The sequence below is a fragment of the Callorhinus ursinus genome, unplaced genomic scaffold (genome assembly GCF_003265705.2).
Source record: "Callorhinus ursinus isolate GAN/ISIS: 27379988/994484 unplaced genomic scaffold, GSC_fseal_2.0 scaffold14, whole genome shotgun sequence".
Lineage (NCBI taxonomy): Eukaryota > Metazoa > Chordata > Mammalia > Carnivora > Otariidae > Callorhinus > Callorhinus ursinus.
The window spans coordinates 24,700,323-24,726,854 of record NW_027397076.1 but is presented as its reverse complement, the minus strand read 5'-3'; the positions used below and the strand labels follow the sequence as shown (position 1 = coordinate 24,726,854).

At 34.8% G+C, this 26,532-nt stretch overlaps 1 protein-coding gene and 1 pseudogene across 7 annotated transcripts in view; one reads left to right on the top strand and one right to left on the bottom strand.

The window, feature by feature from the left end:
• The window catches only part of METTL25 (methyltransferase like 25), a 182,604-nt gene that overhangs the window by 86,696 nt on the left and 69,376 nt on the right, over positions 1–26,532 (top strand). For 5 of the 7 annotated variants that reach the window (XR_012380675.1, XR_012380674.1, XR_012380672.1 and 2 more), the window contains exons 9-12: positions 4,491–4,584; positions 18,422–18,496; positions 19,063–19,134; positions 20,691–20,799. Coding sequence is in view for 1 of the 7 variants with exons in the window: in XM_025882475.2 (XP_025738260.2) it covers positions 4,491–4,584; positions 18,422–18,496; positions 19,063–19,134; positions 20,691–20,783 (334 nt within the window). In the remaining 6 variants the exon portion in view is untranslated. Of the gene's footprint in view, positions 1–4,490; positions 4,585–18,421; positions 18,497–19,062; positions 19,135–20,690; positions 20,933–26,532 lie in introns of those variants that run through there. The other 2 variants (XM_025882475.2, XR_012380677.1) reach the window with 2 other exon arrangements.
• On the bottom strand, positions 8,261–8,793 carry LOC112831911 (large ribosomal subunit protein eL6-like; annotated as a pseudogene).

Here is a 26,532-nt window from a genome sequence, read left to right as displayed (position 1 = left end):
GTGACTATTGTTTATTAATAATACTGTATTGCTTACTAAAAGTTGCTAAGAGAGTAAATCTTAAGTTTTCATCACCAGAAAAAAAAATGTTTTTGTAACTATGATACATGTTAACTAGACTTGTGATCATTTCACAGTGTATACAAAAATCAAATCATTACCTTGTATACCTGAAACTAATATGTTGTATGTCAGTTATACCTCAATTTAAAAAAAAGTATGAATGCTAAAGATAGAAAATAAGATTACCTTGTTACTTCTTTCTCATTTTGGTTAATTTGTTTTCTTGTTGACTAAAATAGTGTGCAAATGATACGTACTTTTAGACTATCTGAAACATTATTCTAAAAGTTTAAGTGTAATTGTTCATAGCCTAAGATTAGAAGTAAACTTTTTCATGGACTTAAATGATAGCATTTTTACTCTATTAATTTTAATTGTGATTGAGCATTAACATTTATGTTCAAACTCAATAATTTATAGAAAACTCTTGATTTTATAATTAGTCCTTATCTGGAAACTTTCTAAGGGGAATAAAATGTCAAAGAAGGAATTTCATGGTGTAAAAATCTCTTCAAACACCTAGAAAGAGAGCACGGGAAATATATATATTTTATTCACAGTTATTCTCTTTCATAATGAGTATGGTATACAGCTGTACAATAAATATTATAATTTTTGATACCTTTATATATTACCTAGTTTAATTTTTATTTTGATTTTGCTATAGTCAAATAGAAAAGTTATAAACCGGATCACAAAAACTGACTCACAAAATTAAAACTAATTACTTAATCCATAATGTGTGGCTAAATTGAACTTAGGAAGTCTGGTCTTTTAAATTTCAGAGTAGTTTGAAGATTTTTGGAGTTCCCTTAACCATTTGCCATTTTCAGCAACATTTTATGTTGTGAATCTCAAGTCTTTCAATATGTATTAGCATAAAAAAGGCACAAAATAATTAATTTTATAAGTATTTTGTAGTGATGGAGAAACTGGATTTTGTCACTTTCTGTCCTGCATGTGCTTGTTTTCATTTATTTGGTATACATCTACTTCACATTTTCCTAAAATTTCCTACACTAGTGTTGCCTCTTTGGAAAGTGCTACATGTAAACCATGTTCTTGCAATTGTATTTTTGGAAAAACATGTGGGTGGTGTTGGAGTCACTTGAGTAGAATTTTAATTAGAGCTACTGCATTCACTTTTATTAAAAGAAAGACTACTAATTCCTTTTTAGCATGCTGACCATGCTTTATTCTGACAGAGGGCCCCCTTTTAATTTGTTCTTCAAGTCCCATCATTTATCTTTCAGAAATAGTCATGTCACTTTTCTAACTTCAAAATGTTTGATAATTCCTCTTCTTTATACTCAAACAATAAAATATACTTATTATGGCATTCAAGACCATTTCTGATCTGTCACTAAGATCCTTTGCAGTCTAATTCATCACCCCATTTTTCCCCCTCTGCACCCCAAGCAGCTGCCCATGCGCACTGGATTATTCATCTGCCCATGCACACTGGATTATTCATCGTTTCTCATGCAATTAATTTTATATCTGGTATGCATCCTTGAAGTTCCTCTAGCTACATGGAATATCCTTCCCATTTCTGCCACCATTTCCTTCCACAGCTTCTGGATGGTAAAACCTAAGCACTCTTTAAAACCCAGTTTAGAAGACATCTCTGTGATATTCTTCTTTTCTCCTTCTCACCCTCTTCTCTTCTCCCATAGGATTTAATCAGTGATTTACTGTTCTGATCGAACCTGATAGTACAATTAGTTGTTTGTGTCTACTCCTCTACCACCTAGTGAGTTCCTCAATGGCCATTTTTCAGTTTTTTTAAATAAAACGATGTACCAGAGTCCTTAAGAGCATAGATTCTGAAAATCCTTTTGGGACCCCATATTCCCTTCAACTATCTTTTATCTGTTCTTTTCTTTACTGGAAAACTCCTTGAAAATGCTGCCAATTTCTTTCCCTTTTTCTCTTGAGTTCCAATCAGATTTTACTTCCATCACTCCATCAAACCACCCTTTCAGGGGCACTAATGACCCATGTTTCTAAATCCCATTGTCAGTTCTCAACCATCTTACTTGGCCTGTCATCAGTGTTTTACACAGTTTACCCACTCAAGTGAAGATCCTTTTTCTCTTGTATCGTAAGCAAAGTCCTTCATAAGATACCTTTTCCCCCTTTCTCTCTCTCTCTCTTTTTTTTTTTTTTTTTTGGTTTATTTTGCTGATTCCTCTTCTTTCAGAGCTCTAATTGTTGGAATGCTTTTTTTTTTTTCTTTTTAATCTATACTTACTACCTAGGTGATCTCATCATGGCTTTAAATACCATCTATATGCTGATGAATCCCAAACTATAGTCCACTTAATAACAATCATATTCTTTGCATTGCTCGGGCTAGAAATCTTGGAGGCAGTGTTGTCTCTCTTTCTCACACTGCCTAGATACAGTCCTTCAACAATGTTGTAGTCTCTACCATTAAATATATCTAAAATTCTCTCACTTCTCACCATCCTCAAGGTCACCACAGGTCTAAACCTCTCCTCTAGATTACTGTAATAACTTTCTAATTGGTCTTACTCCTTCTATTTTCACCACCTATAGTAGGTAAGATGTACATTATCTATTATATGGTATCTGTTATACGTAAGATAAGTATGTGTAGGATCTGAGAATTACACAAAAACTTGGGTATAATTTCTGTTTCCTGGAACCTATATCTATTCAAACAACTATTATTTAAAAGCAGTGATGATATAACGAATGGAAGAAGGATACAGGCTATAGAAATTCAAAATTAGAAAGGATTGTTGCTAGTTATGTTACCAAAAAGAATACATAATTTGAGCTTGTTCATATAGGGTGACCCTAGTTTAACTGAGCTGAAGGAGAGAGTGGAGAACCTTATAATTCATTGGGAAGTGATTGAATGAGCAAATGCACCAAGACATAACAGTGGAGAATAGTCTGAAACAATGAGTAGGAAAACTGAATTCTGGATTATAATGGGAAAATGTGGGAATAGCCAGAAAATAGTGGTCCCTGATCACTTAACTAAGGAGTTTCAAATTTATCCCAAGAAATGGCAAAGGTATTGAAAGTTTTTTGAGCAGGGAAGTAGTAAATAAAAATGTTCCTCCAAGAAAATATGACAGTGCAGGCAGAAATGAAGAGGACAGACTTCAGGCTTAAATACTAAGTAGCTATAATAATTAGGACCCGAGGTAATCATAAGTAGAATTGAGGTGGCCATCTAGAAATGGAGCAGAAAGAATATATTTGAGATATATTTCAAAGGAAGAATGGATAGATCTTCATGTCTAATTAATCAGAGGGTTTAATATTTATACTGCCAAGAGTAATAAGTAAGGCTTTATTCATTGTTTTTGATAACTTGGAAGTGGTGAATTTTTTATTTCCTTGATTTTTATATTCTACCTCAGTTGCAACCAAAGTTGTGCGATGTGATATTCTCACATTTCATTATTTAAATTTAAAACCATCTCATATTTTGTTTAAACTGTGGTGAAAATCGGGCATAAATGAGATCAAGTCAGACCCAACTCAGCATATGGTGCATTAATGGCTGGCACTGAAGGAGTTCTCTTTGCATAGCTGTTGAATTATCGCCACCATTAGCAGGTGTTGCAGTGAAATATGCACTATAATGTTGCCAGTAAAATTAAATGTGTTTTGTAGCATAATGGAAACTTTTGAAAGACCTATAGTTCTCTTTAAAAATTAAGCTTTTTAGGGCGCCTGGGTGGCTCAGTTGGTTAAGCGACTGCCTTCGACTCAGGTCATGATCCTGGAGTCCCAGGATCGAGTCCCACATCAGGCTTCCTGCTCAGCAGGGAGTCTGCTTCTCCCTCTGACCTTCTTCCCTCTCGTGCTCTCTGTCTCTCATTCTCTCTCTGAAATAAATAAATAAAATCTTTAAAAAAATAAAAATAAAAATAAATAAATAAAAATTAAGCTTTTTATTTATTTTTTTAAAGATTTTATTTATTTATTTATTTGAGAGAGAGAGAGAGAGAGAAACAGCATGAGAGGGGAGAGGGTCAGAGGGAGAAGCAGACTCCCCACTGAGCCGGGAGCCCGAGGTGGGATTTGATCCCAGGACTCCGGGACCATGACCGGAGCCGGAAGCAGTCGCTTAACCAACTAAGCCATCCAGGCGCCTTAAAAATTAAGCTTTTTTAATATTGTAAGTTTACAAGTTCTTTCTCATAGCATTGTCTTCAAATACTGTTTTCCACTGCTGTATGTTGAAGGAATTCTCAGAAGCAGATCTTAAACACTTTATAATATGTAATTTAAAAATGTTTACAAAAGTATTACAACATCTTTGTCAAATCTGAAGCTTGTGCCATATACACAAAGTATTTAAAAATATTTCATGATTGAATTTAAAATCATCTGTAATTTGAATTGGAAAAACTAAAAAGTGATTCACCTTTATTTTGCAGTGATCGGCACGTGGGTAAAATTTATTCAAAATCCTCTTCCTTTCTGGACTATGTCAGAAAGTCTCTAAAGAAGCTTGGATTAGATGAGTCCAAGGTGAGAGTATGATTGTTGTTTTCATAAAAAAACAAAACAGGAGAAGTTCTATGGGGTAATGAATTGAGATGATACAAAATAATTTACCTTCTACTTTTCTCCCATTTGTGAAAAACATCTAATTATATTGAGACCATATCTCCATTACCTTTATTCCAAGTTCATCTTTCCTGTCAGTGTGGATGGTTTGCTGTCCTACGTCTCTAGAGAGACTCCCCCTTAGGTTTATTCAGGTACCACGTACCAGTTCTCAAATCAAAACAGTTAAAAAACAAGATAACAGAACAAATGGGAATTACAGGTAAAGCAAGAGCAATAAGACAATAAACTGCATTTACTTAAAGACTGTATAACTAATTAAAATAAAAAAATCTTAAAATTCAAAAGCCTTTTTGAATGGGAGAATCCTGAGAAATGGTGACATCATAGAGGAGGCCCAAGCTAATAATTGAGAACCTAATGTTGAAGATAAAATGGTAAGCTAGTTGGCTAGTGGTAATAAATATTCTAACGCTGAGGAAAAAAAATAAACTTTCAATTCAGAGTTATTGACTAAAGTATTAAGTTGAACTTGGACCACTCTGGTATTTTGGGTTTTTGTGTTTGTTGGTTTGGGTTTTTGTTTGTTTGGGGGGGGGAGGGGCAGAGAGAGGGAGAGAGAATCTTAAGCAGGTCATGCCCAGAGTGGAGCCAGACACAGGGCTCCTTCTCACAATCCTGAGATCATGACCTGAACCAAAATCAAGAGTTGGACACTTGATGAGCCACCCAAGTGCCCACTGTGGTATTTTGAATTGATTATAAATTGAAATAAAGAATAAAATAGATGGTTAAAGGAATGAAATGGATTTCTTAAAAAAGTAACACAGATATGATTACATTGTATCAAAGCTAAAGGGTATTAACAGAAAAAAATGTTACTTATCCTTCCTGATAGCTTTCTCTTCCCAAATTTGTCTTTAATAGTAACCGTAGTAAATGTTCCTTAATATGCTTATTATATGACTGATAAGAAGAGAAAGAGCGAGCAGGGTGTGGGCAGGGAGGGTCAGAGAGAGAGAATCTGGAGCAGACTCCCCACTGAGTATGGAACCTGATGCGGGGCTCAATTACCCCATGCAGGGCGACCCTGAGATGAAACCAAGAGTCAGATGCTTAACCAACTGAGCCACCCAGGCACCCCTGACAGAAATATTAATAATAGCTAATAGTTACTAAGCACTTGCTATGTGGTAGTTATTGTGCAAGAACATCACAACATTATCTCGTGTACTCTTCACGGAAACACTTATGGTAGATTCTATCATTATTCCCAATGTAATGATGTAGAAAGAGAGGTGTAGAAAAAGGCAAGTCATTTTCCCAGGGTCAAAGGGCTAGCAAGTAGTAGAGGTGGAACTTGAGCACAGATTCAGCTAACATCAAAACCTCAACTGTTAACCACCACTATACTGAGAAGTGAAATGAAAAACAGAAAAAAAAAAGACTGATGTAGATAAGTATCACCATGTAAAATCAGTCTTAAATTATTCTTTGTATTAGTTAATAAAGGCAGTAATAGTGTCCTACTGATTTTCTCATAATACTATTTAAGCTCATTAAGAACAAATATGTCAGACAAAATGGGTTAGGAGACAAAAAGGAACAAGAAACCCAAGCTGGAAGACTTTGGGGGAAGAAGGTACAGAACAACATAATAGCAACGTAACAAATATTTAAAAGGATGTACTGGTGAAAGGAAGGAAATAGATGAGTACATGTTTTGGGGGTGGGAGATTTATTTGAATTTTAAGCAAGAGGAATTGAGAAAGTTTTATCTGTCAGGTCAGAGTTGTTGGAAACCTAAACCAAAGTTAATGTTTTCAATCCAATACAAATTCCTAATATTTTTCTCCCACATTGTGAAGTATCAGTGCTCAAATTAAAGTTTTGACAAGCTCAGTAAAAAGAGATTTGTGTATGGTTCTAAATGAAATTAATTTTCACATGCAAGCACTAAAAAGTAAGCACTGAAAAATATCAAAACCATTTTTTAAAATGTTAAATATACCACAATACTTGAAAGATCTTTGACTAAATTTATAATCATTTATTGATATATAGTGGAAAGTATGGTGAATGCTTTGATGTGTTTCTAATCTTTTAAAGCAGATCTCTTAATATTCAAAACTATGTAGTAATAAAGTGTCTAGAAAATCTCTTAATGTGCTCTGGATATATTTTCAGTTACAAGAAATCACGTTAAACGTATGGAAGTAAACAGAAAACATTCCCAAACAAGTTATCATTCCAAAGGAGACCAGAGCTCCATGTACTAGATCTATACGTGGCTTATGTGCAGCTTACAAGCTTAGTCCATAATTCCTATCGTCAGTTGTGAAAGACAGCATTGGACATTTTCTCTTAGAGCAGGATTTGGCAGCACTATTGACATTTGGATAAGTCTTTGTTGTGGGAGGCTGTCCTGTGCATTGAAGGATGTCTAGCAGCATCCCTGATCTCTACCCACTAAATGTCAGCAGTAGCACCCCACTGGTAGAAAAAAAATTATTAATTAAAAGAGAAAGAGAGTCTCCAGACATTGCCAAAAATTCCCTGGGGGGCAAAATCCCTGCTCCCCACCCCCAGTTGAGGTCCACTGTCTTCAAGCATTTGTCATCTCAGTGATGCAGTTTGTAGTTATCTAATATTTCCATTATAAACCCCATACTTTTTTTTAAATGCCACTTTACATGTTAACACCAAGAAACATGGAGAGAGGAAGTGGGGAAGAAGCAGTGATTCTGTTATTATATTTTGAAGACTTTTTATTCAAAACAGTCCCCTGCTGGGTCTTTCATTTTTGTATAGCTCTAACCACTTATAGGCAGTATTGTTTCAACCCAGTATAAAATATAGGTCAATTTAAGGAGAGTGTTTAGATTCTGTAGTAAAGTTAAGCCTAACTCTGTAACCACTGAAAACAATAAATTGTGGCAGAACATCAACTACCTTGTATCAGCAAGTATACTGTTTATAATGAATGAATTTCTTAGAATGAAACAATTGAGTAAAATTCTTGTAACATTCAGTTACTTCTTTGTAAAACATTTTCATAAGACTTGAAAAGTGTCTAAAATATTAACATCCTAATGATTGGCTTTACCTAAATGTAAAAAGAAAGATTAGGTATTTTCAAACTTTATCTTCTGTCCCAAACTTGGGTATCTCACCAATTTCAGAAAACCTCAATTTTCATGATTTCTTCATGGTCCATAGCATTTTGCCTTCTTTTGTCAATTGGTAATTACTTTTCTGCTTTTCTGTCTCTTTGCCCTGGCTTATACTGCATGTACACAAACGCACAATTGCAAACACGCACATATCCTTTGGATTTTAAAAGCATCAGAATTGATATTATTTGCTAGACAAAGAATGAGCTGGAGTATTTGTTTATAAGAAGAGAGAAAGAAAAACTTATTTTCTAGAACTTGTGTGTTATATAATGAATACTCAAATAATTGAAATTAATTTCACGTAAAGTAAAATAAAGACAATAAAACTGATGATTTGATGAGGATCTGTAGTGTTGAATGGGTAGAGTTGAAAACTACTAACCTAAAACTTTAATGGAAGTAAGTAAAAGATAATTTATTTTTTTAATGGATAAGTTATTTAATTAGGTTCTTTGGGAAATTTAGAACACCAATTTGTGAGGATAAACTCCATTTGTGAGAGAAAACACAGTGTATAGATAGATAGCCCTGAAGCTGAGGAACAGCTTTGATTTTTGGCAGAATTTGCAAAATTTCTGATTTCTGATCAACCTTGCACTTCTGTGTGATCTCATATTTCTCCTTCTCTATGTTGAAGATTTCACCTTTCTGATATGGGTTTACACAACTTCTTCTTAAAGTAAGCATCAGTGAGATGCTTTGGGATTTTCACACTGTTGAGATCAATTTTGGTGGAGGTGGCAATGACAGATTTCTGGTGTGTTCTACACAGAGGAACTCAACTGAGGGCCAGAGGTCCAGTCACAAGTAGCAAGCCACTGCTCAGTTGCTTCAGGGAAACCACCCTCTTGCCTCTGTGGTACCCAGTGAGGATGATCAGAATGGTCCCAGGAGTGATACTTGCTCACAGTTTTCTCACATGCTGCCTGAAAGGTTTTTTACTGTGGCTCAGCATCTTTCAAGGTGCATCTTCAGTCGGATAATACCTAGGCATTTTATGAAGTTTAACCACTCGGGTACCACCATTCTTGTCACCACCAACTGGTTTAGTGACAGTAGCAAGAACCTTCTCTTTCTTTTTCTTCTCAGCCCAGAATTTAGCTACTGAATACTTCCTCTTGTATATGGTCTTTATGGAATACAGAGCCGATCAGGAATATCTGCCAATTCCTCTGACTAGGACAGAATTTCTCCTTCTTTGGTGTTTTAGCCTTGAGGTTACCCTTCTTAACCTTGCCACCAGGATCAGCTTTGGTTTCAGGTTTCTTCTCAGTTTTTTTACCCGCCATCTTGCAAGATGGGTAAGAGCAGTAAAGGAGAAATGAAGGGGAGGAAATCGGAGGGGCATGAACCATGAGAGACTGTGGACTCTGAGAAACAAACTGAGGGTTCTAGAAGGGAGGGGGTGGGAGGATGGGTTGGCCTGGTGACGGGTATTAAAGAGGGCACGTACTGAATGGAGCACTGGGTGTTATACGAAAATAGTGAATCATGAATCACTACATCAGAAACTAATGATGTATGGTGACTAACATAACATAATAAAATTAAATTTAAAAAAAGAGCAGTAAAGGATAATTTAGAAAAATATTCTTAGATATATGTTTCCAAAATGGAAATTCAAAAGGAAAACTTTTGAGACCAAAATGATTTACTTATTCATCAACAAACACTTACATTGAAAAATCTCCCATGTGTTAAGAGCAGTATAAACTCTGGGGCTACAAAGATAATTAAGATATAACCCATTTAGAAAGAAAACAAGCGATTATAATATAGCATTGACCTACAACAATAGACACATATATAAAGTAGGATGGAAGCATAGAGAAAGGAGCAACTCACTTTGCCTGTGAAGATTTCACAAAGGATATGTCATGCCTTAGTTTGGTCTTGAAGGAATGTGTAGGAGTTCATCACGCAGACAAGGTGGGCAAGTAGGGAGCAAGGAATTAATTGCAGGTGCTGGGGTGGGGTTGCTTGTGCAAAAACACAGAGATATGAGAAACATGATTCTGAACTAAACACTGCTGGAGCACAAAGCCAGCATGAAAGGCAGCAGTGAGAGATGAGGCTAAAGGAGTGGGTACATGTGGAGAGGCCAAGTAAACTGATCTTTGGATGTTAAATCAGAGATTTATCAGAGCTAAGAATAATCACCAGGTGGTTTAAATACAGGTGAGAGGGCAGGAATTATTTCACGGGAAATCCAACAAGTGTAGAGAGCTCATGACCTCTTCCATGTGGTAATATATCCATAAGTGATACAGATTGAATTCCTTTAACATTTGCATTATACCCATAAGTAAATTCTGGCTGCTTTTTGCAACCACCATGGTAATAATTGATTCACAGGAGAATCATCAAGGGATTAAAACCATTGGGTAAAACATTTGTAGGGGAACAGGATATTTACACAGACTCACAGTACTTCCCACAGATTGTTTATTCATTTCAAAAAGTAGATTAGCCTTCAAAGTTAGCATCACCAATAATGAACAAACTGAAATCATCTGCCTCAAAATGCAATGCTTTGAAGAAGATATAGCATCACTTACGTAATATTCCTGCCCAAAATGCGTAACTTGAATCTACTCATGAGAAAACACCCAGGTAACTGGCCTTTTCAAAATGTGTCAGTGTCAGATAATGAAGGGAACCATCAACCATCAAGGAAAAGGCAACCTACAGGTGGGAGAAGATATTCAGAAATGATGTATCTGATAAGGGGTTAACATCCAAAATATGTAAAGAACTCATACAACTCAATATCAAAAAAAACCAAGCTGATTAAAAAATGGGCAGAAGACCTGAATAGATATTTTTTTTAGAGAAAACATACAGATGGTCAGCAGACACATGAAATGATGCTCAACATCACTAACCATCAGGGAAATGCAAATTAAAACCACGAGATATCACCTCATACCTGTTAGAGTGGCTATTGTCAAAAAGACAAGAAATAGTGTTGGCTAGGTTGTGGAGAAAGGGGAAGCCTTGTGCACTGTTGGTAGGAATGCAAACTGGTGCAGTTACTATGGAAAACAATATGAGGTCCCTCAAAAAGTTAAAAATAGGGGTGCCTGGGTGGCTAGGTTGGTGAGTGTCTGACTCTTGGTTTTGACTCAGGTCATGATCTAATGGGTTGTGAGATCAAGCCCCAAGTTGGGCTCTGTGCTCAGCGGGGAGTCTGCTTGAAGATTCTCTCCTTCTGCCCCTCCCCACACTCACACACAAGCACTCTCTCTCTCTAAAATAAATAAGTCTTAAAAAAATTAAAAATAGAACTACCATACAATCCAGCAATTCCACTTCTAGGTATTTATCTGAGAAAAAAAGGAAAATGAAAACACTAATTCAAAAAGACATATGCACCCCTATGTTCATCACAGCATTATTTATAGTAGCCAAGATGTAGAAGCACCTAAATGTTCATAAATAGATGAATGGATAAAGAAGTTATGGTATATATACACAATGGAATATTACTCAACCATTAAAGAGCATGAAATCTTGCCATTTGCAACATGCATGGACCTAGAGGGTATTATGAATTTAAGTGAAATAACTTATAAGTGAAATAAGTCAGAGAAAGATAAACACCATATGATTTCACTTATATGTGGAATCTAAAAAAAAAAAATGAGCAAACAAAACAGAAACAGACTCATAGGTACAGAGAACAAATCGGTGGTTGCCAGAGGGAAAGGGAGCGGGAGGATGCAGAGAATAGTTGAAGGGAATTAGGTGGTACAATTTTTCAGTTATAAAGTATATAAGATACAGGGATGTAATATAGGGAATATGGTCAATAATATAACAACCTCTTATGGTGACAGATGGTAACTAGACTTACTGCGGTGACCATTTTTTAATGTGTATAAATGTTAAATTACTATGTTGTATACCTGAAACTAATAGCATATTGTATGTCAATTCTTCAATTTAAAAAAATATATCAATTTCATGAAAGACAAAGAAGAGTTGAGGAACTGTTCCAGATTAAATGTGATTAGAAATACTAATGCTCCATTCCAGACTGGATGCTTAAAAAAGGTGGGGGGGGGGCACCTGGCTGGCTTATTCGGTTAAGCATCTCCCTTTGGCTCAGGTCATGATCCGAGGGTCCTGGGACCGAGTCCCGCATCAGGCTCCCTGCTCTTTGGGGAGCCTGCTTCTCTCTCTGCCCCTCCCCCACACACTTGTTCTAGCTCTCTCTCTCAAAAATAAATAAAAATACTCTTAAAAATTAAATATTTTTTTAAAAAGGGTGGGGGACTATAAAAGACGTTGTTAGGACAAATGGTAAAATTTCAATATAGACTATATAACAGATAACAATATTTGATCAGTGTTAAATAACTAAACTTGATTATTGCAGTTATGTAAGAGCATATCTTGTTCCTAGGATCTACTTGCTGAAGCATTTAGGGATGAAGAGTCTTGACATTTGTAATTACTTTCAAATGGATCAGCAATAATAACAATAATAAAGATGGATGGATGGTTAAAATGAATGTAGCAAAATAGTAATGATAGGTGAATCTAAGTAGTACGTATATAAATGTTCATAGCACTTTCTGAAGCTTTAATTTTTTTTTTAAAAAAATTTGGAAACCTGAAACCACCAAACCCAAAGGAAGTGAACCTCACACAAAGTAAAAGCAACAAAAGTTTTTGGAGAATTAAAAATACAGCCTGCATTAATATTGAGAAGGGTGGGAGCCAATTAGAGAAGATAAACCTCTTCTGGTAAAGGACAGAAGTTGTTTCAGGTCTTTTTAGAGGCCTTTACTAGATATTCTGCTCAGAGATACTGTGGCCCAGCCTAAGCCTGCCTGTCAGTCTGATACAGTAAGTGTACCTTTGTGCTGCCAGTAACCTTGACACCCCTACCGACTGTGATTTACCTGCCAAAGCCCTGGCTACCAACTGTCAAAAGCCACATTTGGAGAGATTCCCTATCTACTAATCAAACATCCTTTTGCCTTACATAAAATATTAATCATTGTCCACATTTTGTAATTATAATTCTACATTTTAGGAAAACAGTACAGCAAGCATGTAGAACATCAGTATAGTTTATATTCAAACCAATTTTTCTTTTTCTTTTAAACATTTTATTTATGGGATGCCTGGGTGTCTCAGTCGTTGAGCATCTGCCTTCGGCTCAGGTCACGATCCCAGGGTCCTGGGATCGAGCCCCGCATTGGGTTCCCTGCTCAGTGGGGAGCCTGCTTCTCCCTCTCCCACTCCTGCTTTTGTTCACTCTCTCGCTGTCTCTCTGTCTCTGTCAAATAAATAAAATCTTTAAAAAAATAAATAAAGATTTTATTTATTTGAGAAAGAGTGAGAGTGAGCTCGAGCAGGGGGGCGGGGCAGGGGGAGAGGGAGAAGCAGACTCCCTGCTGAGCAGGGAGCCTGATACAAGGCTCAATCCCAGGACCCTGGGATCATGACCTAAGCTGAAGACAAGAAGCCTAACCCACTGAGCCACCTAGGTGCGCCTCAGACCATCTTTTCTAATGCTTCTTTATAGAAAGGTGCTCCACATTAGAATTCATACCTTAATGAACTTGATTTTTTCCTATTGGAAAATAGCAGTGAAGGATCCCATTTTAATAATACTTTTTTTAAGTGTCATAGCAGACCATCTCTTTACTATTGGTTTATAGATTGTAATAGTCAAAAACACCATGGATGTAAAACTTCTTGTATAAAGATTTTGTGTGCCAAGTTCTTCCAGTTCAGGAAGGAAGGAAGGAAGAAAAAAGTTCAGAACAAAATTAATTGGAAGATTATCCTGAACTTTCAGTGAACCTTGGGAGGAAAAAAAAAAAATCATAAGACAGTGATTTGGAGATCACTTTTCTGGGAACTATGTAGTAAATTATTCCCCTTTCCAGAAACTCAGTAGTTCTGATCTCCCCTACCAGGATCTGAGAGCTCTGAAGAGTTTATTTTATTGCAAGAATGTCATTTGTATATTTTGTATCTAGCAGAACAGGTTGATGTATGTGACAAGACTATGACTTTAACTGAGTAGTTTGTTCAAGGGCTTAAGCAGCTCAAATACTTCTTCTTTAGGAAACTTTTCATCCTATGTATAGGCATATGTGCGGTTCCTTTTCATGCAGTCAGGTAAGTACTAAAGAGTTATGGGAGCTTTAAGGAGAGTCCTGTTTGGAAATCAGAAAGTGCATGAGCTTTTTCCAAGTGCAAATCCAGACATGTTATGGGACCTCAGAAGTCTAACCATGGCAGCAGTAGGATTTGTCCAGAACACTGCTCAAATCCTTGCCTTTGCTTCTGGTACCCTGATTTCATCACTGTCTTCCAACACAGCTTCATCTTCAGGCTTTAAATTTCTAGTTTTCCCCTTTGTTCAGTATTGAGTGCTTCCCCCCCACCGCCCCATGAGCTAGAGATCATGTGTCCTGTCCAGTATGTTTTTTAGATTCTCAGCAAAGTTCTGATTCGTAATGATAAAACCCTAATCCTTACCTATTATGCCTTCTAATTTTCTCTCAGTTAAGTCTCATTACTTCAGAATGTGGCCTTGAATCCCCCAACAGCTGCAGTTGAATTACCTATAGTATCTCAGGAATGTTCCATGATTTCTTGGTCTGTCTTCAGTAACAGTAAAGAACTCTGTACTAAACCCCACTCCCTACTTTTAAAGCACATACTAGCCATCCACATTCTAGATACCCAAGTCCTATCTTGTTTCTTTAATTTTTTTATTTGAGTAAAGTTGACACACAGTGTTCTGTTACTGTCAGGTATACAGTGTAGGGATTCAGTTTCTTTATACGGTGATGCCAAGCTCGCCAGGGTAGCTGCCGTGTGTCCCTGTACAACACTGTACACTATTACAGCACCATTGGCTACGTGCTGTACGCTCTTCCTTTTATTCCAGTGACTGCTTCATGCCGGTATCCCCTTTACCCATTTTGCCCACCCCCCTCCCATCTAGAAACCATCAGTTTGTTCTCCGTATTTGATAGGTCTGATTCTGCTTTTTGTTTGTTTATTCATTTGTTTTCTTAGATTCCACATATGAGTAAAATCACATGGTATTTTTCTTTCTCAGTCTGACTTATTTCACTTAGTGTGATACCCTCTGGATGTATCTGTGTTGTCATAAATCTCTATGTCAAATCACATCATTAAAGAACTATATTCCACTGTTTACAACCCTATGCCTATAGTAATTCATCCCTGTAGGGAGGCATTATTAGAGTTATGATTAAATTGTTTGCTTTTATTATGGTTTTAAGAAGGAAGATATGTGGTCATTTGATTGCAAGAAATAAAGATTTACTCAGGTTTTCTAAATAATTTGTGGGAGGCTAGTCTAGGAATACATATACTTATAAGAAAGACAGATCTCTTGGCTTCACAAAAACCAAGAAAGTGAGGTACAGCCTAGTTTCCTCAGAATGTATTTTGTTAATGAGAGCTCTGAACCAGCAGCTATTTCACTTTTTGTTCTAGATAATTTTTCTCTCCAGATTCTTGCTTATTGATAAGTTGTTTATTCATGACTCTGCTTCCCATCTGGAGCAAACTTTGTATATCGCTTTTATCACTTCCCCTCTCTGCATAGCACCCACCCTCCTGACCCAGAAAAAGAGGATCTAGTTGATTCATTTGATTGCTTTCACAGCTGTTTGGATAGAATTTTTGTAAACAAATACCCTAAATCAAATGAGGTGAGAGAGGTAGAAAAGGGGAAACTGTACCTGCAGGAGGATTTTTACATAAGTTGCAGCCTAGGACTCTTTCCCCAAGCAGTGATTGGGCAGAAACACAATAAAATAGGGCTTGGGTTTTAGAGGCATTCAGAGTCCTAATGTATTTGGTATGAGGGTATTTTTGGACATTCAGTAAAGACAATATCTCAAGGCTTTTTCATATCATCTAGGTTCTGTTACATAACAATCTACATAATAATTCAATTTTTCATGATAGGACAATCTCCTCCAAAGAACACTCAACTTATTTGTTTTTTTGCCTTAGCTATCAGGAGGCTCGAATATACATTTATGCTTGATTCCAGCAGCTGTCCTTAGCTAGGGGACTAGGTATCATGTTTTTCTCCTGCACACCCTTGAGAGTTTATCCTTTCTTTAACGGCCTACTGTTGATACATTTTTATTCATCATATTATAAACCACCTCAAATTATCCTCAAAATGAGCATACTGTTAATAATAAAGTATCCTGTAACTTATCATGTATAGATTTGTAGCAATTACATTTGGGAAAAGAACAAAACAAGGGTTAACAATTATACTTTTAAATTGAGATCAAAAGCAATATGTCAATATTATATGTAAAAACCACACCTAATAACATTTTAATGAAAAGTACACGAGAACCAGTGAACCAGAGACTGATACACTGTTGTTAGCTAAAGTCCATATTTTATTCAGAATTCCTTAGTTTTTACCTAATGTCTTTTTAGTTCCACAATCCTATCCAGGATATCACACTGCATTTAGTCCTGTTGGTTGTGACGGTTTCTCAGACTTACCTTATTTTTGATGACCTTGAGAGTTTTGAGGAGCACTGGTCAGACATTTTGTAGAATATTCCTTCATTTGGATTTGCAGATGTTTTCCTCATAATTGGATTGTGGTTAAGGGTTTTTGAGAGGAAGACCACAAAAATAGAATGCCATGTTCCTGACATATCAAGGGTATCTATTTTTTTTCCAAAGATTTTGTTTATTTATTTGTCAGAGAGAGGACAAGCAGGGGGAGAAGCAGGCTCCCCGCTAAGCAAGGAGCCTGCTGCAGGACTCGATCCCAGAACCCTGGGATCTTGACGAGCCGAAGGCAGGCACTTAACCAACTGAGCCACCCAGGTATCCCTCAAGGGTATCTATTAATATTATCATCATTGATGTTGACAGTGATTACCTGGCTGAGATAGTGTGGACTTCAGCTAACAACAGTGTATCAGTCTACAGTGTCCAGCTTTGGTTCACTTAAACAACAGACTTCCATTATTCTTTAGAATCACACAAAACTAGCAAAGAGAAACCAAAACACAAACTCCTTCTTTGACAAAATCAGAAAACATGTTGAATCTTAAATCACGTGTATTATGAAGCACAATGAAGGTAAAGAGGAATGCAGAAAGATACCAAGAGAAAATTTCCAGGGTTACAGATCCCTGGCAAAACCAACAGAACACAGTTCTCTAAAGTGGAATATGCTGAGGAGCCAAATCAACCATTCCTAGTTTGGAACAAATGCAATTGGTGACCAGGGTAGTGCTTCCCAATTGGGCATAAAAGAGAAACAAAGAATATTGGAGAACCCATGGAATCACATTGAAAAACCATATTTACAGGAAGCAATGTGCTGGTGGAGCAGGATTAAAAAAAGATTATGAGTTCTGAGTTGTCCTGTAACTGCTGATCTCAGGTGGCAGGAGAGAAGTAAAGACTAAATAAAGGCTATAATTCAAACACACACAATTTTGTAAGATGAGAATTTTTGCTGGCTTGAAGTTCAGGCCTGGATCCAGTCTGATATACATTACTGCAAGAAATTGGTTCAGGAGATACTCATTTGATTGAAAGATGGGCAAAATTTTAAAAAGGGTTGGGGAAGGAGTTATAATCTGCTTGGATTCTATACCAAGGGAGAAATCTTTTCTGGAAGGCTGCACTAGAAATTGAATGAGACAAAAACCTCACTTTTCACTGTTACCTTTTTGTGCTTTCTAAGTTCAAAAGAAATTTAGTGCAGTAAGAAAAAGAATAAGGGCTTTGAAAAAAATAATAAAGTCATTTAGACATTTGCAAAAAAATCTGAATACAAATCCTTTCGGATTTTTTACTCCTTTTTATCCAGTCTTTCATTTGCTTTCACCATATGTAATTTGACAGCCGTTTCTTCTGATGGCTTTCCTTTATCAAGCCTTTCACAAAGGCATCCAATTTATAGAAAAAACTTTTCCTTTTGCATTAATATTTCATTCTTTATGTAATATTTACTTATATCAAGTTTAGGAACAAATACATTTGACTCAGTAAACAAAGTTCTGCTGGTGTGAACAGAAGCATATGTGTTGTAAAAAGCGGCCTGCAAACCACAAGTGTTCAGTGTACTATAGGCATCTATGGTTTTGAAAAAAAAATCAGCAAGTAATGCTTGTTGATGGATTTGTTAAGTGGATGTTAGAGGAAATTACCTTAAATATGAACATATGTCCTTATTGTGTTCTTGTTGCCTTTGAAACTTATTCTCTAGGACATATAGGTACATCATTTTAAATCTTAATTTTACTCAAAAAAATGTTTATTGAGCTCCTATGTATTACACGCATAGAAACAAGTGAAAGTAAATATTTCATGTACTTGCTGAAATTAAACAATATCAGTAGGATGTTAATGCTGGTTTTATTTATGATATGCTAAATAAACGAGGTACAGAAGATATTAACGAAAGAACTTATATTGACTTGTTTCATGCGTATCCTTAGAGTTCTTCAGACACTGAAGTTTGTTTTAAATTGTTACGTTGATTTTACTTAGAGGTATGTTTGCTAAAGAAAAAGGTTTTTTTTAACTGTTGTTAAATTTCTTGTTGTTGTTTTATCTTGAAGCTGCCAGAAAAAGTTATAATGGACTACTACGAGAAGTATAAGCCTAGAATGAATGAGCTGGAAGCTTTTAATATGGTAAATCTCAGAATTAAACCTATTAAATTGGGTATGTTGCTAGACTTAAATAGGGTTCTATTAAATTTTATTATGGGACCAACCAATCTATGTTGTTTTTCTCTTACTGCAGAAAAACCCTTTTGGATCATTTCCTATTTCAGAACTATATTAGGTGTCAGTAATGTAATAAAGAGAACACATGGTAGATTTCTCTTAAAGTGTATCATAAATGCACAGAAAGAAATTTCAGAGTTCTTTGAACACATATTGGTCTCAATGCAGTTATTTCACAAGCATTCCTTTTAATGAATTTTACTCTTAGTACCTTTGAAAGCTCTCTATCACATATGTATGACTGCCTTTGGATTCTACCTCAAAGTCATTCAAAGGACATTCTTTTCCTATTATCATTAAAGAAAAACTTTTGATCTCTGCAGTATTCATTTTCTGAAGATATACAATTGGTACTGGAGATTTGGCCTTATATAAATTTCTGTAGATATATTTTCTTAAACACAAGTGTTAAGCTAGTCTTTTTTTTTTTTTTTTAAAGTTCTGCCATCCTATCTTGTTCTTTCTTTTAGTTGAAAGTTGTTCTGGCTCCTTGTATAGAGACATTGATTCTTCTAGATCGACTTTGCTACCTGAAAGAACAGGTAAATCATGACATTTTAAAATACATAATATCTTCATTAAATCCAGTAAATGGATCCACTTATATCTAGGATAAGTTTCTTTTACATAAAACTAGTCAGATAATTTTTCTCATTATATTTTCCAAGTTTAAATATTCATCCTATCTCTTTTTAAACATAAACATATGTACAACAGATGTTTTCAGCAAGGCTGCTATAATAAAAGTTTTATTCTTTAATTGTATGGTAATTACTATACAGTAGGCAGTAAACACAAGAATCGTATATGACATATTATATAGCCAAAATTAATAAAGACCAGATATAAAAGATAGTATGTATATTTTCATTTTATAAGAATTTACCTTTTAAATCACTTTGGGATTTTGGACATATGTACTCTGCAGTATAAAAACTTCTTTCTGATCAGTGCAAATTACTTTTGTTCTTTTCATAGTCATGTTTGTTTTACCTATGTTGAATGCCCCCAAAAATTGTTTTCTTGGTTATCTTTAGGGAAAATGTTTTTTTGCAGATTTTACTCTGAGCTGTGATCAGAATAGTTATGTGAACTATTTAAATTAAACCCATACGTGGATTCAGCCTTAAGTTTCCATCATTAAGTACTTTATTTTAAGAATTTTGTTTTATCATAGTGAGTAGTTTTAGTTCTTTTCAACAGGCTATTTGGAACAAATGGATTTTAATAAATGTTTGCTTTTGTTCTAATTTGTATTTTTATGGAAAAAGGCAATTTTTAAATATTTGGATTTGTGTACTTTCTTAAGCTACCAACTAACTCAGAATCACTGGAAATCTTAGGTTTCCAAATTTATAGGTGACCAAATTAGACCTGTTTTACTAGGTACTCACTATTTCCCTTTTCAAAACAATTTCCGTTGACCTAAATAAAATAAGTAAATGGTAAAAAATTAATAAAATAAGTAAATAGTATGCATGAAGATTAATAGATTGGTAATGAAGTGAAAGAAATCATATTAATTTGTTTAATACTTTAAATATTGTTTATATAATATTTTGTTTAATAATATTTAAATAATATTTTAAATAGTATAAATAATATTATAAGAGTAACATTTACATTAGAGAATTTTAAATGAAGAATATAAAAGAATAAAAACAATTCCATCTGTCAGCATTAATTTAAATTTTTGGTATGTTTTTTAGTGCCTTTCTCTAATATATATATGCCACACATATATGTATGAGTATATTATGCCTACTTTAATTAAAATTGGAATCAAATTATAAGTAGAGTTTTGCATATAATTTCTTTCATTCTATTCAGAATTTTCCCATCTCATTAAATATACTACAGAAGCTGAATAATGTTTCATTGTATAATAATTTGTTTCAGTAATACCCAATTGTTTTTGACTACTTCAAAGAGTAACCTCGTAGTTCACTATTTATGTACATCTTTATTTCCCCAGCATAATTTTCTTTTACATAGTTTGTTTTTATGTTGTTTTTATATTACAATATATAGTTTGATTCATCTTTCATTCCTTTCTTCAACAAATTGCTATGTGTTTAAATCACTTATCAATTTGCAGGAAGATATTGCATGGGCTACACTTGTGAAGTTGTTTGATCCTGTGAAATCTCCCAGATGTTACGCTATTATTGCCCTGAAGAAGCAGCAATGATTTCATTTGAAGCAAGGTATTAGATGTATCTGTTTATGGAACTGATTGCTAATTTTGCTCTTCTAAACATTTGTGTTGTATTGTGTAAATATTTGAAAAACCTTGCTCTATATTTTAAATAAACAATAAAATATTAGCTAACAACAGAATACCATAATCCATTTTTCCGTTGTCAAAGCATACATTAATAAAATAAGAACTCATGAAAATACTAAAAAAGGATTGACCTACGTTCCTGAGTTAGTATATCAATAGGACATTGTAATCTGACATTCGTTTTCTGTTCTATATTTGAGACCCTTGATATTTGCTACATACCACATTTTGACGTTTACTGACTTAAAAAAAACTTTTATTGGCAGAGGAATGGTAGAGGTGTGTATATAGTAAAATTAGTTGGTACAGAAGATCATTTGCATTTTCCTCCAGATTTTGGAAGGATTTTCCATGTTATCCAGAGGGGAAAATCCACATTCAAAGGAAAGAAACACCCAGGAACCAGGCAGACATAAAAAGTGCTTAATATGTGTTTTAGTCTAAGTTACGTGAGGAAATATTCTGTGCCCTTAAAGGAATTTACATCTTGTGAGATAATCACTTTATGATTCTTGAAGCTATTTATCTTAGTAAAATAAAGGGATGGGTTGCACTTAATGGAATTACGTTGTGCTCTGTAGAAAGCCAATCAGAGAAAAGCAGGAGTATAGGAAAGAAGGCCAGCACTGTGCCTGGTATGGTGCAGCTTCTTTTCATCTGCAGAAATCTTGAGGTTCTAATATACACAGAAGAGATGGACAGTTGGGGGAAAGCTTCCTTGATGCTCAGCAAAAGACTGTAAAATTCTCCCAGCCGAAGAAGTAACTACTCTCTTAAATTTTAGAGTCTATCCACAGATGGAAAGAATAACTTTTGCTTTGGGTTGTGATATTAAGTTTGCAGCCATTTTATATGTGAATGACCAGGTACTTTGTATAGCTAGTTTAATAATGGGGAAATTAGCCATTTTTTAAGCTTATTATGGAAAATTTCAAATGTGTTCAGAAATGAAGAATCTAATGAGTCCCCATGTACTCATAACAAACTTCAGTAATTATCAACTTTTTACCAATCTTGTTTCATCTGTACACTTACGAGCATGCACACACTAACATTTGCCACCCCACTCCCAGATACATAAAATCTTGAACTTTTTCCCTGATGAGTAAATATATAACATTATTTTCTCCTTATAATAAAGAAAAAAAACTTCATATGTGTAAAGCTCTGTTTAGTATAGAGAAGTGAATTCCAACTGTTTCAATACCAAGGAAACTATAGTAACTTCCCTGTGTCTTAAAACATTGTCAGAAAGTACATTTACCAATTAATGTTTTCCATTTTTATTAGAGACATTTGTGTGACTCAAGCTAATCCACATGAGAGAACCTGTATGATCACACTGAGATGATAATATTTCAGCAAATAAAGCAAAGAAATATCCTATTTTGGTAGGGCTAAAGCTTTATAAGTATCAATCCCCATTTCAATGTTTGTAGACTCTCGTCTCATAAAAACTGCTCTTGGAGAACTCAATTCAGTTTACAGTTGAGCTGAGGAATGTGGGGTATTGGCAGAAGCATAAGTTATGACAGTTACATTCTAACTGGGCTAAAGCAAGACTCTTAATATCTGACAGCCTCATTTGTAAAGTGGGGTTTCATTTAATTTTCAGTTTAGAAACATTTATTGAATGATTGTCATGTGTCAGAGGTTATGCTAGGCACTGACAGCATGGAGACAAGGTATGTCCTTGTTCTTAAAGAGCTCACAGTCTAGTGGGGAAGACAACAAAAGTTCTGTAATCAGTACTGTAATTATTGTATGAGGCTGAGAGGGTCAGGACATAGGATCCTTTATAGTATCTTCAAATAGGTAGACTTCGGGGGTAGATAGACTCAGTAATTTTAGTAGCATAGCTTAGATTCATGTGAGTTAAATTGTGTGTCCTTGTGTAAGTCATTTTAGTATTCAGTATGCCTCAATTTCTCATCTGTAAAAAGAACATACGAACAGAATTTACTTACAAGGTTGTTAGGATTAAAGGAATAAATATGTTATTGAACTCCCCCAAAATATCTCTAGGCAATCTGTTAATAAAGCAAAACTGAGTTTATTAGAACTCTCTGTAGTAATAGAGAATTCTGCCTCGACAGTCTCTGAAGGTGAAGTCAGGAGAGGATATTTATAGGATTGTGAAGTCTGGGCTCAAGTGGTTTAAAAAGGTGGCTCTTTTCAGGTGGGGACCAGATTGTAATTTGGAAAAGTTCATGACAATAGTTTTATGATTAGTGTCTATAGCAAGGGAAGGGTCTCGAAGCAAGTCTTGTTAAGTAAACTGTTACTTGATGAGTGAGCTCTTTGCCAAGGTGAGCAGATTGTCTGAGATAAATTAACATACGAGTATTTCCTGAAACAATGAACTTATTTATTGGTTTACAGTCTTATCTTTCCTGGGCAGTTTTTCTTTAACAAACAAATAAATCATGTTGACACAGGTGGTTTCAGTTCTTAGACCCCATAGCTCTGTCATATTAATGCAGATGGTTGCAGTTCTCAATGTAAAGCAATTAATTCTTGGCACACAGTACATATATAAAGCAAATAGTATAGGGTAGTAGACTTACATCCAGATATGTCAGTAATTCCATTAAATATAAATTGAATGCTTCAATTATAAAAACAAAGATTGACTTACTGGAAAAATAGAGCCCAATAACATGTTAGTTAGAAGAAACACAACTAAAACAAGGGTACAAAAAGTTCAAAATTAATAGAAAAGGCATATTTGCAAATATTCATCAAAAGGAAAATGTATGAATATCAAAATAGATATTAGTTAATATCAGGCAAAAAATATTCTTGAAGATAAAGAGAAACCCTTCATAATGAAAAAGTTTCAGTTTGCCAGGAGAATATAATAATTATAAGTTGGTATTTAGTTAATAACATAATCTCAATATATAAAACAAAAATTAACTATAAAAGGAATCTGTAATCATGCTGGGAATATTTTCATGCTCCCATCAATCTTACGGGAAAAGCAAACAAAATCATAAAGATACAAGATTTGACCAATGAAAAAAGTAAAATTGACCTAATGGACAAATACAATAAACTGTCCCCAACCACTACATAATTTTTTTCAAGTACATGTGGAATTTTTTCAAAAAATGACCATGTCCTGGGCTTTGAGGTAAATTTTAATAAATTACCAAAAAATTGAAATTACAGTTTCTGACCCACAATGCATTTAAGCTAAAAAAATTGTTTTAAATCTAAGTAAAAAATTCCCATATACTTTAAACTTAAGAATTATACATGTAAACAACTTTTGAGTCAAAGAAGAAATCACAGTGGAAATTAGAAAATATTTTGAGTAATAATGAAAATAATTGAATTATAATGATAACACTGCACATCAAAACTTGTGGGATGAGCTAAACCATGGTATAAGAAAACATTAGCTTTGAACACATATTAGAAAAGGCAGAGACTAAAAATCAAAAGACTAGTAGTTAGTGAAAGAAATGCACAGAGAGATGATTAACACCTTCAAAAGTTGGTTCTTAGATAATAAAATTCATACAACTCTGGCAAGACTAATCACTAAAAAGATAAACATACAAATAATCAGTATCAGGAATATAAAAGGGAACATGCCAATAAATTTGCCAGTGCATTTATGACAATAAATGTATGAAATGGAAAAATTTTTCAAAGAAACACAATATGCCGAAACAACCTCAAGAAGGAAAATAAAATATGAATATTCATACAACTATTAAATTGAATCTGCAATTAATCTTTTATTTCCTACATTTCAATAAAAGTACTTTGTAGATGTGGCACAAAATTCAATCAACCACTGTCTGTTTACAATAGTATGACTAAGTATTCTAGACACTATAGGTTGGGGAGAAAAATTCATAGAATCTATCTTTAGTAGTTTATAATCTGTTCATTGAAACACGTATAAGAGGCATATGGAAGAGTTAAGATTTAGATAATGACATTTGGGAAGAAAAAAAAGTGTGTACATAAACACACAGTCCTTTATTATGAACTGCCTTTGTCCTAGACTGTTCACTTCTCTTCTATTCTCCTCTTTATAGATTCCTTTAGGTTGCTTTTAAATGTGGTTAGTAGAATGACTTATTTTCAGGAAGGAGGACTGTTTAAGAAATAATCTACTATATGAAATATGTGCTCTGCTAACCTGTGACCAAAGGAACTGAAAGTCTCCAAACATCCCCAGATGGTTTGTACTTGGCCAGTGATACTACTGGCTGCATGTATGGGGATTTATTAGTTGATGTATTTATCTCAATGGATTGCCTCATTAAGTTTGCAGATGTTCTGTCAATGAAAACCTTTAAAAAAATTATACTGTTTTTATTAGAGTTTTCCAATGCACAATCCAGAATAAGAGAGTTAACACATTTCAGCACAGAACAAAGTAGCATGTATTTTTAAATCTCATGGGAGGAAAAGCCTTTAACTTGTACTCAGACAGTTAAGATTGAACATGTTGAATTTGAGAAAAAAAAGGTAAAGTATACAAATTCCAACCTAAAAGTCACCATTTGGTCAACATGGGATTCGGTGTGCATCAGCTAATCATGTTGAACTAAGTGCACATATATTCTGAGTTAGCTCCCCTCTCAGGAAAGAATCCAGTGTTCTAACACTGCTACAGCTCTTTAAGCAAAAGGCGCAATGATGGTTTTCCATCAAGCAAAGTGTACTCAAATAATGTGTTTCAGGGGAAAGATAAAACAATTCCAGATACCATTTGATTATAACAACAGACATCTCTGGTGTTTGGTGACTTCAGAATATTTCTAATTTTAATAGATAGTATAGCTGCAGGTAAACCTCTATGAATAAAGGCATAAGAAGAGACTTTAAATCATGAAAAAATTAAGTGCTCTATTTCTACTTAAGCTAACTTAAAAGGACAGAACTAAAAATAAAGTTGAAGGCAAAGAGGTTTACTTTTAACATATAGTGGAATGAGGAATATCTTTCTATGTATACAAACAGTCCCTTTAAAGGGTCCAAAACTGTATTCACATTATCAGTTTATGCTAGGTTTGAGAAGCCATCCCTAAAGTACGGGTTATACTGTACTGAAGAATGATATTTAGACGTTTTGAGGGTCAACATTTAGAGTGTAGATACTGAAAGCTACTGCAAGGTATATTATTTTCTTGGTTAACTTTCTTTCATTGATAGCAAATACTGTTGTTTATCTTGAAAATAAACAAATTTGAAATTCTTTAAAAATACGCTTCATACTTCAGATCTCTAACACAGTTTTATTTACTTATTTATTTTTTATTGTATGATTCCATTTATTCCATGATTCATTGTTTGCATATAACACCCGGTGCTCCATTCAATACGTGCCCTCCTTAATACCCATCACCAGGCTAACCCATCCCCCCACTCCCCTCCCCTGTAAAACCTCAGTTTGTGGGCGCCTGGGTGGCTCAGTTGGTTGAGCGACTGCCTTCAGCTCAGGTCATGATCCTGGAGTCCCGGGATCGAGTCCCGCATCGGGCTCCCTGCTCGGCAGGGAGTCTGCTTCTCCCTCTGACCCTCTTCCCTCTCGTGCTCTCTATCTCTCATTCTCTGTCTCAAATAAATAAATAAAAAATCTTAAAAAAAAAAAAAACTCAGTTTGTTTCTCAGAGTCCAGAGTCTCTCA